A 22,256-nucleotide genomic window follows, 5' to 3' on the forward strand; every position below is an offset into this window, starting at 1 on the left:
GGAAGGAAGGAAGGAAGGAAGGAAGGAAGGAAGGAAGGAAGGAAGGAGGAAGAAGAAAGAAAGAAGAGGAGGAGGAGGAAGAAGGGGGAGGAGGAGGAGGAGGAGGCAGCGGAGGAGGAGGAGAGAAGGAAGGCACATTCCAGTTGTACAAAGATCTGGGTTCTACATGCACACATTTAAAGGACCCCCTACTAGGATCTTCTCTTTCAGTATTGTATAAACACAAGGCTTGAAAGGAGTTTGTGATTTGTAAACCTATTAAGTAGTTCTGTCAAAGCCAAAATCTCTAGTTGGACAATTTTTATTTTTGGAAGATCTGCCCTTTGGGAAAATTGGCAGATTACTTCCCAATGCCAGTGAGACTGTTTCTCTAATTTCTGAAATTCAGTTCAGCACATTCTGATTTCAAGAGGAGTGTCCTTCAGATGCAATACGTATCGCTGAGCTGGTAGCCTAGCAAATGTACAGAAGGCATTCAGCTAATTACTTCTTAGAATGATTAACATTATAAGCCCTAGGAATTGTAGTTACCTACTATTCTGTGCAATGATTTAGGACAGCAGCAGCACAATACAAGGAATTATTACATCTATTTATCTGCATAATATTAATAACATCATAGAGGGGTGTGTTGTGTGTGTGTGTGTGTGTGTGTGTGGTTATACATGTATTTGTTAGTGTGTAGGACACTGGAGGTAGTAAGACAATTGTGTCTGTCTTGCTATGATTTATTTAGAAAATAATTATTGTTCCTGAATTCCTAGGGAATCTATTTTTGAAAAGTCAACATGATTAGTAAAACATTGGGAAGTAGCAAGAGGCAGTAACTTGAGGACTATGGTAGATTACGATACAGAAATAGGCCAGGCGCAGTGGCTCAAGCCTGTAATCCCAGCACTTTGGGAGGCCGAGACGGGTGGATCACGAGGTCAGGAGATCGAGACCATCCTGGCTAACACGGTGAAACCCCGTCTCTACCAAAAAATACAAAAAAACTAGCTGGGCGAGGTGGTGGGCGCCTGTAGTCCCAGCTACTCGGGAGGCTGAGGCAGGAGAATGGCGTGAACCTGGGAGGCGGAGCTTGCAGTGAGCTGAGATCCGGCCACTGCACTCCAGCCTGGGTGACAGAGCGAGACTCCGTCTCAAAAAAAAAAACAAAACAAACAAACAAAAAAAAAAACCAGAAATAATCATTCCTTTCCCCACTTCCACTTCCTTAGGAGTAGTATAATCTTTTGTCCCACTAACGTTGGTAATTGTCATCAGATTTGCTTTGGCTTATAAACCTTAGGAAGACAGTGTGGCAATTCTAGTTTAGGCTTTAAGGAGCATTCTGCCTCCACCTGTCTATATTAGCATCAGCACACTCCACTAAGAGAAGAACATGCTTAAGACAGAGTACTGCTTTCAAAAGAATAAGCTACATATAGACCAGACCAGACCAAAATGACTCTAAATGCATAGAGTCAAGCCTACATGAGCAGCCAATCTCTAGTCAACCCAAAGATGTACTACAGAAAAATAAAACACTTCTTGTTTATGCCCTGAAATTGTGTGTTTTTTGTTACAAAACAGTAGCAGGCTGGTGCAAGGAAGAAAACATTGTGACAGAATATCTATCTAATAGACATACGCTAAATGTCAATAAATTAACATCGTTGAAAAGAAAATCAAGAGTAAATTATTTACAATATGTCCAACAGACTTTGTGGACTTGCATACAAAATCTTTGATTCATTTTGTCTCATCCTGGCACTTTTTTAATTATCACAATCTTAAGACATTCTTTGAATATTGAACTGCAAGCTCTTCCAAAAAGTCTTATTGGATGCCACTATATAGAAAAATTTCCTCCCTCCTCTTTCCAATGGACTTCTACTTTAGGATACAAGCAATTCTGCCTTTCTTACTCTTGGGTTTATACTTATGTCTCCCTCAAAACGTAAACTCCTTGATAGGCGTTGACCAAATTGTAATCATTATTAGTCATTTTTTAATCTACAACAATACTTGGTTAAGTGCATTCTCTGTGATAGACTGTAAATAAATATTTTCAAATAGAAATCACAAATACAAAAAATCTCACCCTTGTGACAGGAAATATGAAAGATGCTATCACCATAGGGAAACCTATTTAGGGTTTATCCCTTTTCAAATAAGTGTATTCTTGGAGAAAATTAGGCCGAATATTAAAGAAATCATTACGTTACTGTCACCTCTACAGTATATAGATGAGAAACGATATTTAAAAACAAAACACAAGCAGATTTGCAATGTAAAAATATTATGTCGCTGTATATGAATTATTTCTGCGTCCAGTTCAATGGGTAGTCTGTGGGTGTTACTATAGAATAAGTTCTTCATAAGGATAGAACTTACTGTTCAATATTTTTATTTTGCTTTTAAAAATGCACTGGCTGCCAAAATTTCTGGACAAATGTATATCATTAAAATACATTAACAAAAGCCAGGAAGGAAAGTAAAATAATAAGACCAAGAACACATTAAACAAAAAAGTTCATATGGAGCTCCAAATGTGAATACATTTCAGCTCAAATAAATCCAAAGGAAAAAAGGAACCTAAATAAAATATCCCTTCAACTAAATCTTCCTGCCTCTGAATAATCCATATTCCACAGACATGCTTGGAGGATAGGGTGTTAGTGCTGACATCAAGATAGAAACCACTAGGCTTTGTGAGGTTAAAAAATAATAATAACAATATATCTTCATTGATTCAATAAAGGCTTTTACAAAAACAAAAAACAAAACAAACAAAAAAAAACACCCATTCCTCTTTAATTTAGGGACAAATTCCAACTGAATACTCTTCTTGCCTTTCCCAAAGATATGGGTAGATTCTTCACCCACCAATATTTCTACTGCCCTTTTAAAGAAATACTAATAATTTTTCAACAGTATCCATTCAAAAGAAATAAAAATTTAGAATTTCAACCAAGTATTGACTTCCTATATATAACATGACTATTTCTAATTCTGACTTAAGTATTAGGTTACAGTCTTGGATTCATCATTCTTAGTGGAAACTTGGCAAGTCATTTACCCTGTCAAGCCTCCAGATTCCTTGAGGGCTGGACTATATTTAGGTGGGTAGTTTTTTTTTTTTTTTTTTTTTTTTTTTTTGTAGAGTTAAAAACAAATCTTCCACTTTTCCTTGACAGTCATTTCCACATCCTACCCACAATAACTAGGACAGGACAGGCCCGGCAGGGTGAGATAGAGGAATAGGTGGTGTTGACCACAAGACGCCAGCACATCTGGGAACTGGAAAGCACTGGAGAGATGATTTGGTAGGTGGCTGAGAGCAGAGATCCAGGAGTGCTCAGGCTGGAATGGAATCCTGACTCTGCCATTTATTGTAACATTTGCGTGATTGCAATTCAGTTTGCCTCAGATACATAGGGTTAAAATCTATGAACGGCAGGACATAGGGTCAGATGTTGCCTCTTATTACTATTACTACTAGCTAATAGCTACTATTACTACTAGCTGCTACTTGCTTGTTCTCCATTTCCTCTTACATATGAGCTACTTGGTAGCACAACAGCAAAACAGGACTTAGACACGAATGCCAATTTGACAGGCTAGTCACTGAATACGAAAATGCTAACAACGAGTGAGTACACAAAGATGACTCTCCTTTTGTCTACATTTTAATATACCTGTGTTTATCTGTTGCCTGGGGTGTTTGGCAGAGGAGAAGAAGGTGAGAAGGAAGGGAGTAATGTGATCATTCTGCCTGATATACTAAGTTGGGTGACTGTCCAAAATTTTAATCCTGGGAAGCAACAGAAAAGCTGGGCTTGGCTACAGAGCATATTCAGAGCATCCCTCTATAGTCCGGAGAGAACTTTTGCAGTGGCCAGGACCAAGACCAAAGGATGAGGGGCTTACAGGGATGCGTCGTGAGAGCCAGAAATTGAGATTTGGTTGGAGAAATAAGAAAAAGGTAAAGCAGCAAATACCTTGTTAGACCCTTGGAGAAGCAATGTCAAGAAAACTCTATCGTACAGACTTTTATCATGACATTTTAATTCTATATTCAAAAATTTTAAAAAGGTATACAGCTATAGGAAAATTCTCTGCCAAAGAATCAAAATTTCTGGAATTGATAGTATATGCTTTTAAAATTCGTTGCCTCTCAGGTATGAATGCTAGGCTAATCTTGGAACTAAGCACAGAAACTTATGAAGGTTGAGTAATAACTCAAGTTGGTTCCACTTTAACTTCCTAACATCTGATGAGTATTCATAATTTTATAAATTATAAAATTATAGTGTCTCTTCTAAATGTTACCAAAATATCAATTTAAAAAAGAAAGGGAAAGTAAGACAATAAATAGAATATGGTTTTAAGTTAACAGTACTGGAATCTCAAATTTTAAAAACAGTCACCGCTGACACAAAATAAAAAGTTAAATGGAATCAAAGCATTTCTCATACAGTAAGAAAAGTGATAACCAGAGATTAATCATTACCAGCGATTGAGTTTACCCTCTCTAAATATATATTGGACTAGATCACATGTACGGAATTTAAATTGCTGCTGCACTTAATAAAAATAGAAACCTCATCAAACTTTCTTAATTCTAATTAAGCAGTTTTTCATAAAGAGCTTATAACCAACAAAGCTATACACAATCCAAAAGACAAATTAAGACTTCTGAGAAAGTGGAAACAGAGGCAGAACCTCAAAATAGACAAGATGGATGAAGAGACTCCAGCAATGATGCAAAATGACTAACATAATAGGAAGTTACTAAAATAAACTCCAAGTCCTTCATAGTTCTGTTGGTGTATGTGGGAATATAAAACTCAAAGAAAGCAATATTCTATAACTGAACCTAGATAGTTTTGTGCTCACATCAAATTGACATTCATCAAAAAGTAATATGAGAGAGTATTTGGGGAAAAAAGAAAAGGAAAAATGGAAAACTACCCACATGAATGCACAATCATTCATGGAAGGTGACTTAGCAGACTCACCTTTGAGATATAAGAAAATAAATCATAGCAGTGTATAACTGACCCTCATGAATCTGCCCAGAGAAAATAACAGAAAATGTGACAGTGACTTTTTAATTGATAATGATGATTATTACTATTATTTTAAGTCAAAGTGCTTCAGGAGTTGAGATTATTAGAATCACGTTTAGATTCTCTCTCTCTTTTTTTTTTTCACTCTGGCTGAAAGCCTCCAAAAAAAAATCTTAATTTCTCTCCCATCCCACCCAATGCAACTGCAATAAAATGAGTGGTTGCTAAAGAATTCATCCCCCTCTTAGGTCAGATTAGGTCAGATCTAATCTTAGCAAAATCAATATCCTGTCAAACTGATTGACATCATACCCTTAGATACATTAGAACAATTCAAGATATACGTATATAGAGACAGGGAGGGAGTAAGTGAGAAAGTAGAGACAAGTTTCTTTAATAGGACAAACCAGATGTGGGATTAGAAACTATAGATGCAAAGATATTAAGTTATCGATATAATACAAGAAGTATAAGGCTCAGTCTTGTTTGTTTTGTTTTTGTTTTTTGTTTTGTTTTTGATTTGTTTTGTTTGTTTGGTGATGGAGGCTCGCTCTGTTGCCAGGCTGGAGTGCAGTGACACAATCTTGACTCACTGCAACCTCCGCCTCCCGGGTTCAAGTGATTCTCCTGCCTCAGCCTCCCCAGTAGCTGGGACTACAGGTGCCTGGCACCACGTCCAGCTAATTGTGTGTGTGTGTGTGTGTGTGTGTGTGTATTTTTAGTAGAGATGGGGTTTCACCATGTTGGCCAGGATGACCTCAATCTCTTGACTTCATGATCCACCTGCCTCAGCCTCCCAAAGTGCTGGGATTACAGGCATGCGCCACCACGCCTGGCCGGCTCAGTCTTGTTGAATGACTTTACTTGTTTTAAAAATGTCAGCTCTCCATAAAGCTACCTAATATTTATTTTGCTGTTGTTGTTGTTGTTAAAGAATATATATATTATCTACCATGAATAATGTCCTGGAATTATTTTAACATCATTTTGGAGTATAGCTTTCTAAATGCACTAGAGTTTTTGTTTTTTGTTTGTCTGTTTGTTTCCCAGGGACACAGGTCAAAATCAGTGGCAACAGATCATTATCACCTGCTTTATGTAACAAATGACAAAACAGTTCAATTTGCTGTAGCTCGAGGTGATGGAGTGTAGTCCTCCAAACACACAATCCTATCTGGGGCTCCTAATGTCACTGGTTTTGTAACCTGTAATCAAGAGCAACCCCTAAGTACTCCCTAGCTGCATTTAAGGGAAAACATTCACAGCATCACGACTAAATAAAAAATTCTTTTCACATACATCCACATATACAGTTATACACAAGGGAGAGCCAAAGATAGAATGTGAAGATGTTGAAACATACTTGCAGAAAGATGAAACCCCAGTCACTTACACAGAAAGTGTCACATCATTGGTACCGAAAATACCAGGTAGACCTGTCTTCTGTAAACTTGAGAACTGATTTGAAAAAGATCGGTGCTGCTATAATAGTTTAAAACAGCAATAAAATGGAACATTTTACCTACCACACAGGAAAGAAAAAAGAAACACGAAAACTTTGGCCATCCTTTCCTAAAGTGGCTCTGCTGTGCGTTGACTGAACTGAGAGAAGAAAATTAATAGCAGCTCTTTCGCTCTAGAGTAATGCTGTAGGACCAACGGAGCCCAAAGAAGGTTCACCACAAGGTGCAAGTCTGGTTTACAAGAAATCATAGTAAGGTACATCCATTTCTTAAAGCACTAAAGACAACACACCATCTAAAAATACTGAATGTATTGTTTTCACTGTTGATATTGTTTATAAAGAATCAAACTACCTTTCAATATTTTCAAAATATTCAGGCTCTAATGAGAAAATTCAATGCTGAAATTTCAGTAATAATTTGTAATATAAAAATGTTTAACAAATAGAATATAGAAATAACATTGACTGCTTATAATCAGGATATCAGAAGAGGGTCTAAACCTTATATAGAATGCACAACTGCCATGTAAAACGTGCTATATGACTACAATGGCAAAGTCTAAAATAAAGGAATCTGTGTCGCTGACATTTAAAACAAGCCTTTCTTCTTCAAATATGATGTTATATTTCAAATAATCTTAAGTTACACTTATTTTTTAAGGGAGAATCCCCATAAGAAAACTAGACAAGCTGCAGTATAACAAAAGCGGAATTATAACTCCTTTAATGAAAACTTGAGCTAAATCTTTACAATAATCTCACAGGCAAAGCACAAATGCAAAACAGCTCTTTGTTAAACCAGGTTTTACCAAGATATTACTAAAAAAAAAAAATACTGTCAAGAAAACTCATGCCTTTTCTAAAAATAGACAATGCTATAAATATTTAAGAGGGATAGAAAAGCTCCCTTTATAAAAAATATTTTTCATATGATACCAAGATTCTCATAGAAAAGTGCACCTATAGCAAAGTCAAGTGAAAACCATTTCACCTACCGTCAAATTTCTTATGCCTGGACACAAACGTGGTGCGCACAAAATGGCTTGTCTCTTCCACCAGGTTTTCAAACTCGAGTTTGCTCTGTTGGCTTAACTTGTCTTCCATTTCTGTGGTGCAGCATGTATATTCCTGAGGACAGATTCTTAAGTGTTCCCCTGCAAAGAGAAGTTAAATGTCACTATTGCATTCTAAGGACTTTTGGTAGATGTTAGAGATTTCACTTCTCTAACACTTTGCTCAAATCTTAGGGTGCTTGTTCCATGTACTTCTCCAGCTGTCACCATGAACTCTATCTGGGCCACAGCACATCAGTGTATCTAACATTCCAAACACGTGGTGGACTTAAGTTGAACCTGATATTTAGTCTCTGTTCCTCATCATGTAAGTGAAGGTGCATTAAAAACTTCAAAATACCATGGCATTTTTTCCTGACTTGTATTTTTAATGCTTCAAGTAAACATCAGGTGATACAATGACACAAGATGTAATACAGCTATGTATGCTTGTCTTGGGAAACCTCAAGTAAGGCAAAAGACACTTAGTCCCATCACCAAAAGCAAGAAAAGATGGGAACTGTCCCTTGGGTTCCCTTTCCGCAAGTCTGTCCCTGGGTATGCATCAGCTTTTCTCTAAGTCCAGGTGAGTGCGTTTTTAATGGTAGGTCTCATTCGCTAAGTTGACATTTCTTGTCAGACAGAAAACATTCTCCAGAAAGATGGAAGTCACTGATGGGTTTAATTAATGCTTACATTATACGGAAATGTAGAATAAAAGGAATGAAAGCCTTGTATTTAATTCAACAGATCTATCTCCTTCTTTCGACAATATTGCTTTCTTTAGTGCTATTTGCAAGTAGAAGCCAATCCTTTGCTTCATGAAATTAAAATGGTCTGTTATTGCATAAAAAGTGAATTTCCAATTGAAGCAGCTCAGTGAGTGTCAAAAATCTTTCTCACAGCCTGTGGAGGGAAGAATGGAAATCCACCCAATGTCTTGCTAAATAAAGCCAACAAATTGCTCCTGCTATTAAAGTCACTGTAAGACACTGAAAACAAACGAACAAAGTACTTGACTCTGTGATTAAAATTCATTTATAATGTTTCATGGTACTTATAAAAGTATGTCCTATGATCTTGTGTGAAGCATAGGGTGTCTCAGGATTCTTTGTGTAGTTTCATACTTAAGCTCCTACTTAAAACAACAGCAGAATTAAAAAAAAAGTTTACAAGGATGTATAACGTTAGGTCTTGTCTTTTGCCGTTCGGAAGCATCTTTTTTTTTGTTTGTTTTGTTTTGTTTTTGCTGTTAGGTGTTTGAGTTCCTAATTAAAAGACACACAAATGCCCAACAATTAGAAAAAAAAAAAAAAACAAAAATGCTCAACGTGACTAATCATCAGGGAAATAGGGAAATGTAAATCAAAACCACTATGAGGTATCATTTCACCCCAGTTAGGATGGCTGGTATCAGAAAGATAAAAAATAACCAATGCTGGGGAGGATCCAGGGAAAAGGAAACTCACATACTGTCAGCGGGAATGTAAACTATGATAGCATCTATGGAGAATAGTATGGAGGTTCCTCAAAAGACTACAAATAGTATCCAGCAACCCACTCCTGGGCATTTATCTGAAGAGCAGGAAATCAGTACATCAAAGAGACATTTGCCCCCCATGTTTACTGGAACACTACACACAATAGCCAAGATATGGAATCAGTCTAGGTGTCCAAAAACAAATGAACAGATAAAGAAAACGTGGCATAAGTGCACAATGGAACAGTATTCAGCCTTAAAAAGGATGCTAGCCCGTCATTCACTGCAACATGGATGAAACTGGAAGACATTATGTTAAGTGGCATAACCAAGAACAGAAATATAAACATTGCATGTTCTCATTCATATATGGAAGCTGAAAAAAGGATCTCTTGGAAGTCGAAAGCAGAACAGAGGATACTAGAGGCTGGGAAGGGTAGAGGAAAGTAAGGGGTCTGTGATAAGGAGATTTGTTAAAGGATACAAAAGTACAGCTAATAGGAGAAATAAGTTCTAGTGTTCTACATCACTGTAGGATGATTATAGTTAACGATAACATATTACATAGTTTCAAAATGCTAGAAAGAGGTTATTGCATGTTCTCAACACAGAGAAATGATAAATGTTTAAGATGATAGACACGCTAATCCCCCATCTGATCACTATACATTTTATGTATCAAAAGATCACTACGTACCTCCCATAAATATGTATAATTGTATAATTATTTTATGCCAATTAAAACAAAATAAAAATAAAGGTATATCTTATTAAATTTCTAGAAGGGAAGGAGACAAAAAATAAACATATATGTATTTTTTAAAGAAAAAGCAATGCATTATTCTTGAAAATGATAAACATCAAATTCAAGTTAATAATTCGCTCTCAGGAAGCATTAGGATTTCAGAGAAATACTCAAATACTTTTATATATCATCATTTATTTCTTAAGCTGCCTGATAGATATATGGTATTTAATGCATTATCTTTACTTTTTCTGTATGATGAAAATATTTCGTAACAAAAACTTGGAAATACGTTATTAAAGCTTAGTAGTCACTACAGTTTTCCTAGAGAGGAGGTCAGGGGTAGCTATGAAGAATGAAAAAACAAGCAGCCCTTGACCTTTGGAAGCCATCTTGGCACACATTCTCCTGTTATACTTAAACATTCTCACAGAATGCCAACCTCACACAAGACTACTCTGAGACCATGAAAAAACAGACCAAGTAAGGCCACTTCATAGTTTTGTCTAAGCACAGAAAACAAGGTTACTGTGCCATTCAAAAAGTACCAAGCAGCTAGGCACGGTGCCCCCCGCCCCCTTTATCCCAGCACTTTAGGAGGCCAAGGCAGGCAGATCACCTGAGGTCGGGAGTTTGAGACCAGCCTGACCAACATGGAGAAACCCTGTCTCTTCTAAAACTACAAAATTAGCCGGGAGCGGTGGCGCATGCTTGTAATCCCAGCTATTTGGGAGGCTGAGGCAGGAGAATTGCTTCAATCTGGGAGGCGGAGGCTGCAGTGAACTGAGATCACGCCATTGCACTCCAGCCTGGACAACAAGAGCAAAACTCCACCTCAAAATAAATAAATAAATAAATAAGGACCAACCACTTCTTCTCTTGGCTAATATGATGGACTTCTTTACTAATCACAGATTTATCACTGTGCTAGTCTTCCATTTTGTCAGCAAGACTTATTGACATGCCTTATTAGAGAATTCGAGAATTACCTTATTATAGAACTACCTCTGCTTTCTGACAGCATCCAATCGAGCATGAGTCCCTGACTCTATGCACCCTCCCCTAAACACACACAACCAAAACCCATATCGTATAATAAATTCCTTCTGAGACCCTCTTACTGGGACATGGCTCTCCATGATATATTCTTGGTCTTGCAATAAATTATAAGTATCGGGAGGCTGAGGCAGGAGAATGGCGTGAACCCGGGAGGCGGAGCTTGCAGTGAGCTGAGATCCGGCCACTGCACTCCAGCCTGGGTGACAGAGCGAGACTCCGTCTCAAAAAAATAAATAAATAAATAAATAAATAAATAATAAGTAAACCTGTCCAACTACAAGGGCATTCCTGATCATCTTTCACGTGACGATTTCGACACCACCAAAATGGAACAATGCGATTTGTGAAATTTTTCCCAAAGTAATTATGATACCCACATCCTACTGAGAAGCATGGTTCTAGAGCTGAAGACCCTAAGACAGAATAAGCTATCAAAGGCAAATGGTCCATCAATCACTAATTTTCTTTTTTATGAAATATCAAGCCCAAATTATAAGGACAAAAATTAAAAATCCACAAGCAAAATTTCTAAGTGTTGTACTGACTTTTATATTGTCATTTATTATTTTCTTAATAACAAAAGAATATTATAATAAAGATTCTGACCATGTTATCTTTTTTCATATCCATGAGTGTTTAAAAAATAGAATATTCAGTGGAGTTATGGTTTATGGTGAAATAGATGATAAGGGCAGTACATAAAGAGAAAATATTTCCTGAAGGAAACTACTAAATACATCAGTAGAGCACCCAATACAGGGTTTTGTGAATATCACCCAGATTAGGTGATTTTATCAGTTAGTTCCTTTAACTCTACTTTGGTTGATGTTTTTCTGTGGCTGTCAGTTAATTTCATCATTTCTTTCTTAGGAATATAAAGGAAGCCCTCCCACTTCTTTGTGTGACTATTTGAATACTATTTTCAGTTTCAATCACCTTGAGAAAGTGAAGGCATCAAAACTGGCTGATTCTGGCCCAGTTTTACTGATAGCCTAGGGCACGTGACCTCAATTGTCAGTGACTTAAATTATCTTGCTGTCCCTTCACTTTCTCTCTCCATACTTATCTATCTATTCTCCATCTCCTCATCTCTCTGGGTTTCTTACTCCTAGGAAGACATATAAACATAAGTAAATGAGCAACTTCTTAAGAACATTTCCAGTTCTACGAACAATCTAATACTGCACTGAATTAGTAAGGCAACTTCTTACGTATACCTCCACGACTCTAAACTTCTACACGTACCTCCACGACTCTAAACTTCTACACGTACCTCCACGACTCTAAACTTCCACACGTACCTCCACAACTCTAAACTTCTACACATACCTCCATGACTATAAACTTCTACTACTTACAAGAAAAACTTAAGTATCTACACATCAAAATCACCCTGACAGCTTAACAATGAACCAGAAACATGGCCATGACATTTTTTTTTTTTTTTTTCACATAAACCTAGAAAGGGCTTGTAGTTCCTTATGTTTCCACACGGGCTGGGTGTTCCTTAAATTGCAAATGGTTTCATGTCCAAATAATATAGACAATCTTCCACCCTGCGAGATACCATGATTTACTCTTCCTTCACTCCATATGAAAGTGCTATTCATTTTTGAAAGTTTTTTGTATTATATCTTTTGAGATTTTTAAAATAACAAGTCTTCCTGATATTTTCAGTTCTTTAATTTCATATTTCTAGTGTGATATATAAGTAACAATTACATTAATATGGGTACTAAAAGGTGACACTGTAATTTGACCTTACCACTTACTAGCTATGTGAAGTGAGAGGGAGATGCTTAACATCTCAATTCGTCATCTGAAAGAATGGAAATGATGATAATAGGTTAGGAGATAAAACAGGGAAAAGGTTTAGCTCAGAGCTTAGCAAATTTTCATCAGGTATTTTAATTTTATAAACTATAATAAGAAATACATCTAAGTAATGATTTTAAAATGTTGCTATGAGAATATCAAATGTTTTTCTTTACTATTACAATTTCTAAAAAGTAAAAGTACAAAAGCTCCACGTGTGTAAACACACAAAATGATTAGATAAGAGGAAATAGATTTCTTCAAAATAATCGATCTATTATTATCTAATTATTATTGGAATTGATAACTGATTGATATCAACAAAGAGTAATTCATTGCACATATATGTTCTCTTAATTCTTTTAAATTTAAGTAAATTACAAACTAAGTATAGTAGACGCAAGATAGTTTTCACCATTTTCAAAATTTTTCCAGACATAAAAGTTAAATTAATAAGAATTATCCATCTATTGGAAGGTGGTATAACCTCCTCATATCATGGCAAAAAGAGTAGAGGTAAAGGTTTAGAAAGATCAAGTAATTAACAGTTGCTAATGTCCTAAGCTATGTCTAATCATCTAATGTTGCTAAGTTATGACAAAAGCAAACTTATGAAAACTTTTTCTGGGAGGACTTAGATGTTTGGGGGGCAGGTGATGGAGGTATCGTCAGCAAAGTCACATTACAAAGTCCAAGTAGGAATCTCTCATTATTATCACTCATTCAGAAGAGACCAGAAGCTCAACAACTAATTCCCATGTAGAATATTTTCAATTTGTTTAGAGAATAACAAAAAAATTGACAAAATGAAAATGTTGTTGCCTCTGTAATACTGCCTTGAGTTATTTACTTTAAAAGCCTTCAGTATAAACACTGGTAAGCATGTGAGTGTATAAACTTTAATCTATACCTTTAGGGGCAGTTACCATTTATAGTACTTCAAACAGGAATCTATACGCTTGGGGTAGCTATGGCAAGCTTTCAAAAAGTATTAACTAAATCAATACCAGGATTTACTAATGGGCAGAAGAGATGTTAAAAATAAATGTTCACAGGTGAAATTGGTGTTGTTCAAGCTATGGGGTTGGCAGCATTATTCACAAAAACCAAAAGGTTGAAACAATCAGAACACCCATGCACAGGTGAACAGATGAACAATTTCCAGTACACATACAATGGATGATTATTCTGCCATAAAAAGCGATGCAGTACTAACACACACTGCAACATGGACATTATGTTAAGCAGAATAAGCCAGTCACAAGAGGACAGAGACAACATGATTCCACTTATATGAGGTGCCCGAAGTAGTCAAAAGTATGCAGACAGAAAGTAGAATGGTGGTTATCTGGGACTGGGGGCAGGAGAAAATGGAGAGTTACTGTTTAAAGATTATAGAATTTCAGTCTAGGAAGATGAAAAAGTTCTAGAGATGGATAATGGTGACGATTACACAATATGAATGCACTTGATGCCATTAAACATACTCTGTAAAATGGGTGAAAACACACACACACACATATATATACACACACACACATACACACACACACACACACACACACACACACACATATATATATATATAACACCAGTATTTTAAAAAGTAAAAAATTTAAAAAGTTAATTTGGCCAAAAAAGTTTTATAGGCTCTCCTCCCACTGCATGAATGAAACCTGAGAATCACAAAGGCCTGGCAACCTAATTCCTTGATCTAGAATACTAGTCCTATGGTCCCACACCACCCAGAGAGAACTCTGCTCACAGACACATACAGGCTCATCACTGAGGTCTGCTAGCCAGAAAATGTCTGAATGTATGGCTGAATTCAGCCTGAGCCTTGCTTTCTTTGTAACATGTTACTAGACAGGAAGAAGGTTGTGGGAGAACTGAAGAACGGAAGTGTAGCTCTTCTCTTCCACTGATCTGAGCCTGCTGATATTCCTTAATATTCTGACAATTATGAATGATCAGAGAAGCTAAGGAAAATCTGTTTTGCTTGGGTTTAATTTTTTTTTCCTAAAAAAAAAATCTGCAAACCATGGCTGATGGGTCAAACACAGTCCATTATCTATTTTTCTAGGACCAGTGAGTCATGGTTGGGGAAAACATATCATAAGACTCTTTTGACTATGTGAGAGCTTAATGCAATTCAAATTTAGGTATAAAGTTTGATAATGACACAGCCACACTTATTCATTCATGGATTGTCTATGACCACTTTGGCATTACAACAGCAGAGTAGTAATGGCAGAGACCATGTGACCAGCAATGCCTGAAATATTTACTTGGTGAAATCATGGCAGCTACTTTGCTGTATGAAGAAGAATCCAACTCCATCCCTTTCTGTTCCAATTTCTCCAAAAAGCAAGAATTCCTATTCTCAGCAGAACTACCTTCTGACACCTACAAATATTTGATATAACAATGAAATTATTCCAAAGTGGTAACTTATGAAGGAGGAGCAAGTGCAATCCTTTAAGAGTTTCCCACTCATATTCCTTTCTCAAATTGCCAAAGGTTCTTTATAATATGTCTAATATATAATTAGATACAACACTTAGCTCAACTGAAAAGGAGCCAGACACTCCCAGAACCACTAATAATAAAATCAGGATAAGAGCCCAAAAATGAAGAAAATGAAAAGCTGAAACTACAATAGCTATACCCTTTATTGGAAACCTTCTATGGGCAAATCATTATGGTAGGTTCATGTCATACGAAAGTAGACACAGGGCATTACACAAGCTGATGCTTTCTTAGGGCACTTGAAGTGGATGCCAGTGAGTTCCTTGGGTCCCCGCCTTTTTACAGAGCTCTTCACAAGCTCTAAAATAAAAAAGAGAAACTGTAGATGTGAAAGAAGGGAGTTCTACCAGGAAGTTGCAGAATGAGCTCAAGGACATATGAGCAGACCATAAATTGTCATCTGTTTTCCAAAGAAGAGATGAGGCTGCCCCTCTCTCTGCACGCCTCTTTAAACTTACGTGTTGCTCTTCACAAGATATTTTCCCAAATGCTTGCCCAGATGTTCATTCTCACTACAAGATGCTGAGGTGACAGCAGAAATGTGATTCTGCCAGATCCCACTCCCTCCAGGGATGACCTTGAGTCTGAAAATGGCCAGGAATAGACTTGGTGAGTGGCGTGGTGGGAAAGGAGAGGAGACAGGAGGACCTTGTTAACCCCACAAGCAAGCCTCTGCAGGTCTGCTACAGCAAGCTCTCTGCCCTCAGAGGTGACGCTCAGGGATCCTGCGATGCACATCCCAAACAAACAGACAAACAACAGAAATGAAGTGCCCAGAGTGAGTCACATTTCATAGACTTCAGCCAACTAACTTTTGGCTTTTATAGAGCTCTGGAGTGCAGAGGGAAGTTACTATTTTTGTCCTTCCTAGGAAGTAGATAGAGAGTAAAAATCTACAAAGTTGAAAGGTGATGGCAACATTGCTACGAACCAACTCCTCCTTGGAAAAATATTTCTTTTTCTTGAGTTTGGAGAAAGAGAGAAATGGGCCTTCCATTCCATTCTCCTGAGGAGCCTCCTGGAGCTTCTGCTTTTGTCTCTTTTGGGTTTTTCACCCATCTCCTCATACTCCTTCAGAATACTACTGCTGTTTTCTGCAGATGCAAAGCCAAGCACAGCCAGTCATTTCTTTCCCTTTGTCAAGGCTTCTCCTGTTTCTCTAGCTTCCTACTAATCTCAGCAGCCACTTCCTCTGTTTGAACCATTGTTTCTCAAAACGGTGAAATCCTCTCCAAAGGAGGAAACAGTTAGTGATCCTGAAGGGGCAGGCAACAGGATGTCTCCAAGAAAAAAGAAATTCTTGGAAGAATCCTTGGAAGATTTCTCTCCCAAGTAGGAGATGGTCAGCAGTGGACCTAAGGAGGCTGTTGACAGCAAGAGCAACTTCAAGAAGAAGAAATAGCTCCATCAACTACCCCAGGAAGATAAGAATGTGAATGGCCCTTCCCTTGTAGAGGGGCATGTCATACCCCAAGGTGGTATTTCCTACCCCATGTCCTATACCCCAATAAAAACCAGTTCACACAAAAAAAGATGGCAAGATGGCAAGATCTCACAAAACAGACAGCTTCAATTTCTGAAACTCCAAATTCCATTTGCTCAGAGGGCACTACTTATTTCAGACTTGGCCCTCTTCAGAGTGTGCAGTCTATGTCAGAGTTCTCTCATCCTAGAATTATTGAAATTCCCATGGTCAATGAGCACATCTGGTGCCAAGCAACAGTGTTCTCCTCATTTGACACGTCTCCTCAAATAAACAGTTTGTTCATCTGGTGCCAAGGAAGTTAAGGAATTTAACCACACCTAAGGAAACAGGTGGAGGGAAGTGAAATATTTTAGAATAAGTGAACTTTTAGCTATAGTTTCTGATAGCTACGATAATTTAAACTGGAGTAAATAGACCTGGACTGTTCTTAGTCTCATAAATTTCCTATACAAGCTAATTGGGAAATAGCAGAATGTAGGGAAGCCAAATTTTTAAAATGTATGTTCCAGTTCATTTCCTTAAGTTCAAATACCCTAAACCTCCAAATAAGCACCTTTCAACATTTTTCAGTGTAAAGAGTTATTATAGATGATAGATGATCCTCTCGTATCTCTCAGGGCTGCTCTTGTTTAGTGAAGTTGCTCAACACCATAATCAGAAATGTTCCAACTTTCACACAGGTTTTAGGAAATTCAATTAACATTCTACTTTAGGGGATCTTATCATTCAAAGTGCCTATATTATTGTCATCCTTCGATCATGTCAATTTCCTGATAAAAACTTTAAGTGCTAATTCTTGTAGTTCTAAAATTTAACTCTGCAAAAAATACCTCCAATCAGGTCCAACAGTTATGCAGACAGAATTTAAACATGCTACTCTAGAAGACACAGAAGAACCTTCTTAGTTCTTCTGCCAATGTTTCTGACCCTTACCATTTGGTTGACTTTCCTGTTTCAGAGAAGCTGAATTGTTTAGGGGTGAGGATGAGCACAGAAGAAGGTGTGATCAGAATGATCAAGGGATAAAGTGTATGGGAGGTGAGGAGTGGGCAGTGTGGGAAGGCAAGGCAGTCTTAGAAAGCAGGGAGCATCTGGAGTGAGAAAAGCTATCTTTTCTTTTTCTCACATCTAACCTTGGCCTTGGTATGCTATAAAATCATTAAACTTATAAATTATTTGGTTATTTGTAAATAAAGGAAGTTTCTGCTCATTTTAAATATATACAATTTATTCAATTTATACAGATAAAATTTTTAGACATTTTAAAGTGCTGTCTCAACACGAAAGATAATCAGGAATTTGTATGTACAACTACACACATATACACATATACTCACATTACACACACACAGAGATTCATTATATTTCTCAGCACCAATTTTTAAAAGATAATGAATAGAAAGATCTTGAGAGAAAATCTGAATTCCTGCTACTTTTCTTACTATATGCAAACAGTCCAGGAAATCTGTGGTTAGGCATTACAGAGCCGACGACAAAACATAGGAGCATTTTGATTATATTAAGAAAAGTACAAAAACTCCTCATAATCACTGTGACAGGGCTAACTTGGGCAAAACAGTAAGCTTTTGTAAGCACCATGAGATTTAAAATTTTCAAGGGAGAGTCGACATATGTAGAAAAATGCACAAACTACTTGTTGGAGGTAGGTCACAGTTTCAACATTAAATAGTACTACCATCCTTTTAATAGCATCGTATCATTGCAAAGCAGCATTTTTCCTTACTTTTCATTTCCCCAGCAGCAGGTGAAAATCATGTGGGGCAGGAAAAGAGGGTGATGGTCTCCAACTTTATTCTAGGGCTTGAGAAGTTGTATGCTATCCATTACTAAATAATTGTGACTACGTATGAAATAAATTTTTACAATGTATATTGTTTTGAAATGGTCACTAAGTTTTTAGGATACAAATAGTGAACTGTTTGGACTTAATAAATAAAATGTTTAGTATTTCTTCTCGTTTAGGATGCCACAGAAAAATTAGTAGGACACCGTAATAGATTTGAGTCAGCATGGCTAGGCCATAGCACCCAGTAATGTAATCAAACACCAATGTAGGTGTTGCTGTAGAGGTAGTTTGTAGATGTGGTTAACATCCACAATCTGATGATTTTAAGTAAAGGAGATTACTCTCAATAAGGTGGGCAGGCCTAATCTAATCAGTTGAAAGATTTATAAGCAAAAAGTGAGGCATCCTGGAGAAGAAACTCTTCCTCAACAGCCGTGCAGCATCAACTCTTGCATAAGGTTTCAGCCTGCCAGTCTGCCCTGCAGATTTCAGACTTGACAGCCTCACAATCTTATACCACAGGAGCCAATTCCTTAAAATAAAGCCTCTTTTCTCTCTCTGTCATATACATTACATATTATAATCTGTCATTATAATATATAAATGTAAATATATATGTTAAATATATATTCTTAAATATAATTGGTCCTGTTTTTCTGGAGAACCCTGGCTGATACAGACACTTGGGACTCCATGAACAGAATATCTGGGAACCTCTGCACTAGCTCTGTCATCTCCCTGTAGGTCTACAATGGCGTTCATCACGGCTGCCTATGATTATCATTTAACCCAATGTTTAGGACCGTTGCATACTATTTTTATTCCCTTTTCAGTACCCGTCAATGTCAGTATCTGAGATATTATCAATGGGGTGAGTATTGTGTTAACCAACTCGCCAGTTTTGAGGGAAATCCTTAATTTAAAAGGTATGTATTCTCCAATATAATTTCCAAATTACACCAATTTCCATGATATAAATACTCCCAACACAGCTGATTTCTAGCTGCCAAAATTGTGTCATGAAAGTTGAAGTGGGGAGAGATGTGCATAGCATCTTCTATGTAGTATTTCCTCCACGCAGATATGACAGACTTCAAGAATATAGCTATTAATAAAATAATTAGAAACTGATGGTATTTTGGTGTCCACCACTTTTAACATAATTGATTTAATTGTAAATTTATACATTTTTATTTTTAATAATTGCTGTTCTTAGGAAGAGATTCAAAAATTCCTGAAATTTTAACAATCAGTTCTCACAAACCAATATGAGCCAGTTCTAGCACGACACTCCTTGGAGCTAAGAGTACTATGTATTGTTGATTGGCTCCTTCTTTCACTTAATTGAGTCCTAAGTCTAATAGAAAAGCTCCTAGACCAAGACAGTCCGCATTTCCACTACCCACATAGATCTGCGGGTCAAACACCTATTTGCCTCAAAGGAAAATCAGTTCTTCACAATCATTTTTTGCTGCCAGAGTACAGTAATGAATTGCCTGGAGAGAGATGAGGAGGAGTAGAATAGGGTAGTTATTTTAAGAATGGTGGACAGTGGGGACTATGGTTCTACTGTGTGCTTAAAATCGCCACCTGTCACAAGAAGGGTTATCATCATGACAAGGTGAACCAAGGTAACTGATCCAGGTTTTGCAATTTTCAGTCCCAGACTGTTGCTTCTATTTCAGAACACAGAACCAAAGCCAAGTAGGAAGCTGTTACTCTATGCTACTGTTATGAAAGACCTAAGGTTCCATATTCCTAAGCCATCTGCTCATACCACTGCTATTATACCCCAAACTAGTAATTACGAGCTCTATCTTGTTTACTTTTGCCGTGCTCACTGCTTTAGCATAGGCCAACACAGAGGTTCTGTAATAAAAGTTAAATGGAATGCATCTGATTCTTCTCATGTTCTTCTCACTTTCTTCATTCATTTATTCATTCATTTGTTTAATTGTCACTCGATAACACACAAGCAATGGGTTAGGTATAATGCTTGGTGCTGCACAAGAATAAGCAGAGACTGTGCTTAAGAATCTCAGAGCCCACTACGGAAGGAAGCATCTATGTTTTGAGGTGCATTCTAGAGATAATCACAAGCTGTATAAGACCACACAATTCTGGACATCCACCCACCTATCCTTTGATACCTTTTATAAGGACAGTATTGATTTCATAGTCTTTTACATTGTAATTCTGCCTACTTGATTTCTTAGCAAGTGTTAGTAGTATTACCAATCTCTCTGAGGCAAGAACATCGAAGTGGAGGCTTCACCTGTTTCACTTCACCCCAGCTCAACCATCTTACAAACTGCAGGACCTAACACCAGTTAGCATCAGCACTCAAGCTTAGAACACAATAGAGTATTTCAGAGCTCATCATATGAAGTAAAAATATTTCTTGTATATATTGTATATGCATTGGGATGCAATATATGGTATATGTCTTATGGTAGGTTGTGGGCAAAATATTTGAAATTCAATAATTGATATTGTGTGTAAGCAGTAATAGAAAGGGCAAACAGTCCACATACTAATGCACAGTTGATGAGCCCATAAATAGCCTATGCTCACTGAGATAGGTTTAGCTGATTTTATGCATGCTTTCTTTTTCAATGATATCAAGATGTCCTCCTTGAAAATATTTTTAAGTATATCTACATCTCTACCACTCTTCCCAAAACACATTTATACAGGCTCATTTTCCATTTGTGTTTCATAAACATATTGTCTTGGTACCCAAAGGAAAGGCTAATTGCTAACCAAAGACAGGGAAATGTAAATAGTATTTATAAATATGTTGCAAACTTCAGATCTGCTCACAACTCATTTGCCCTATTTACCTTAGGAGATGCCAAAAACTTCATATTCAAATATCCAAAGATGTTCTTAGTCCTATAACCTGAATGGTATCTTATCTGAATAATATTTTTTCCTTTTTCCATGTGTCATCTTTATGAACAAGTTTGGTTAGATCTTGTTAAGCTGCTCCAACACTGTTTGCCAAACTATGGCAAACAGTTATTCACCACCTCCTAGTGACCTTCTGCAACTCAGCTGACCAGAGACGCTGATTTCCATCTTTCACTCTCTCTCTTATTGCATAAATCAAATGAACTACCTTCTATAAATTCACCCACAGACAATCAATTTCAAGTTTATTGCAGTTGCAGTCCCACAGCCCTCGTTGCTTACTCAAAGTTAGCCATTTTACTATTGAATTTGGTGATTCTTGGGTGATATACAATAAACTAATTTTCAAAGTGCTTGTTTTTGCTCCTGATAGCAGCAGATCAGCATTCTTACTAAAATATATGACAGCTGACATTAGAATTTTAAGATTTACTATTCAAAGCTCAATAGCTGTAAACTAGCTCAGACCAATTCAGTAGAAGCGCCAAGTCTAGGTGAGAGTGATTAAGAACATAATCAAATTGAACTCCCTGTAAGATTTCATGAAAAATTATTTTTCTTCCCTATAAAATACTGCAATTTCAGGAGGCATCTGTAAAAGCATGACTACAACACTCATCATATCACATAGAGTAAAGCAATAAAAGGTAAAGCGGCTAGAAATGTTACAAGATCTATGGTACAGTCTAAAGTATATATTTCTTTAATTGCCTGCCTCCATGACAATGGAACTCCATAATATCCAACCTTTTATAACTCACAGAGCCATTAATTTATAATAATTACTTTAATTCCCACTAATCATTTACGATGGATGCCCACAGGTAAATACCACTCAGTCTCTATTT

The 22,256-nt window shown here is 37.0% G+C and overlaps 1 protein-coding gene across 1 annotated transcript in view; it reads right to left on the reverse strand.

Moving 5' to 3' along the window:
• GPC6 (glypican 6) overlaps nt 1–22,256 on the reverse strand; it is a 350,538-nt gene that overhangs the window by 31,860 nt on the left and 296,422 nt on the right. The window contains exon 2 of the mRNA XM_026446604.2: nt 7,518–7,676. Within this exon, the coding sequence (XP_026302389.1) occupies nt 7,518–7,676 (159 nt within the window). The remainder of the gene's footprint in view (nt 1–7,517; nt 7,677–22,256) is intronic.

Source organism: Piliocolobus tephrosceles, chromosome X, assembly GCF_002776525.5.
Source record: "Piliocolobus tephrosceles isolate RC106 chromosome X, ASM277652v3, whole genome shotgun sequence".
Classification (NCBI taxonomy): domain Eukaryota; kingdom Metazoa; phylum Chordata; class Mammalia; order Primates; family Cercopithecidae; genus Piliocolobus; species Piliocolobus tephrosceles.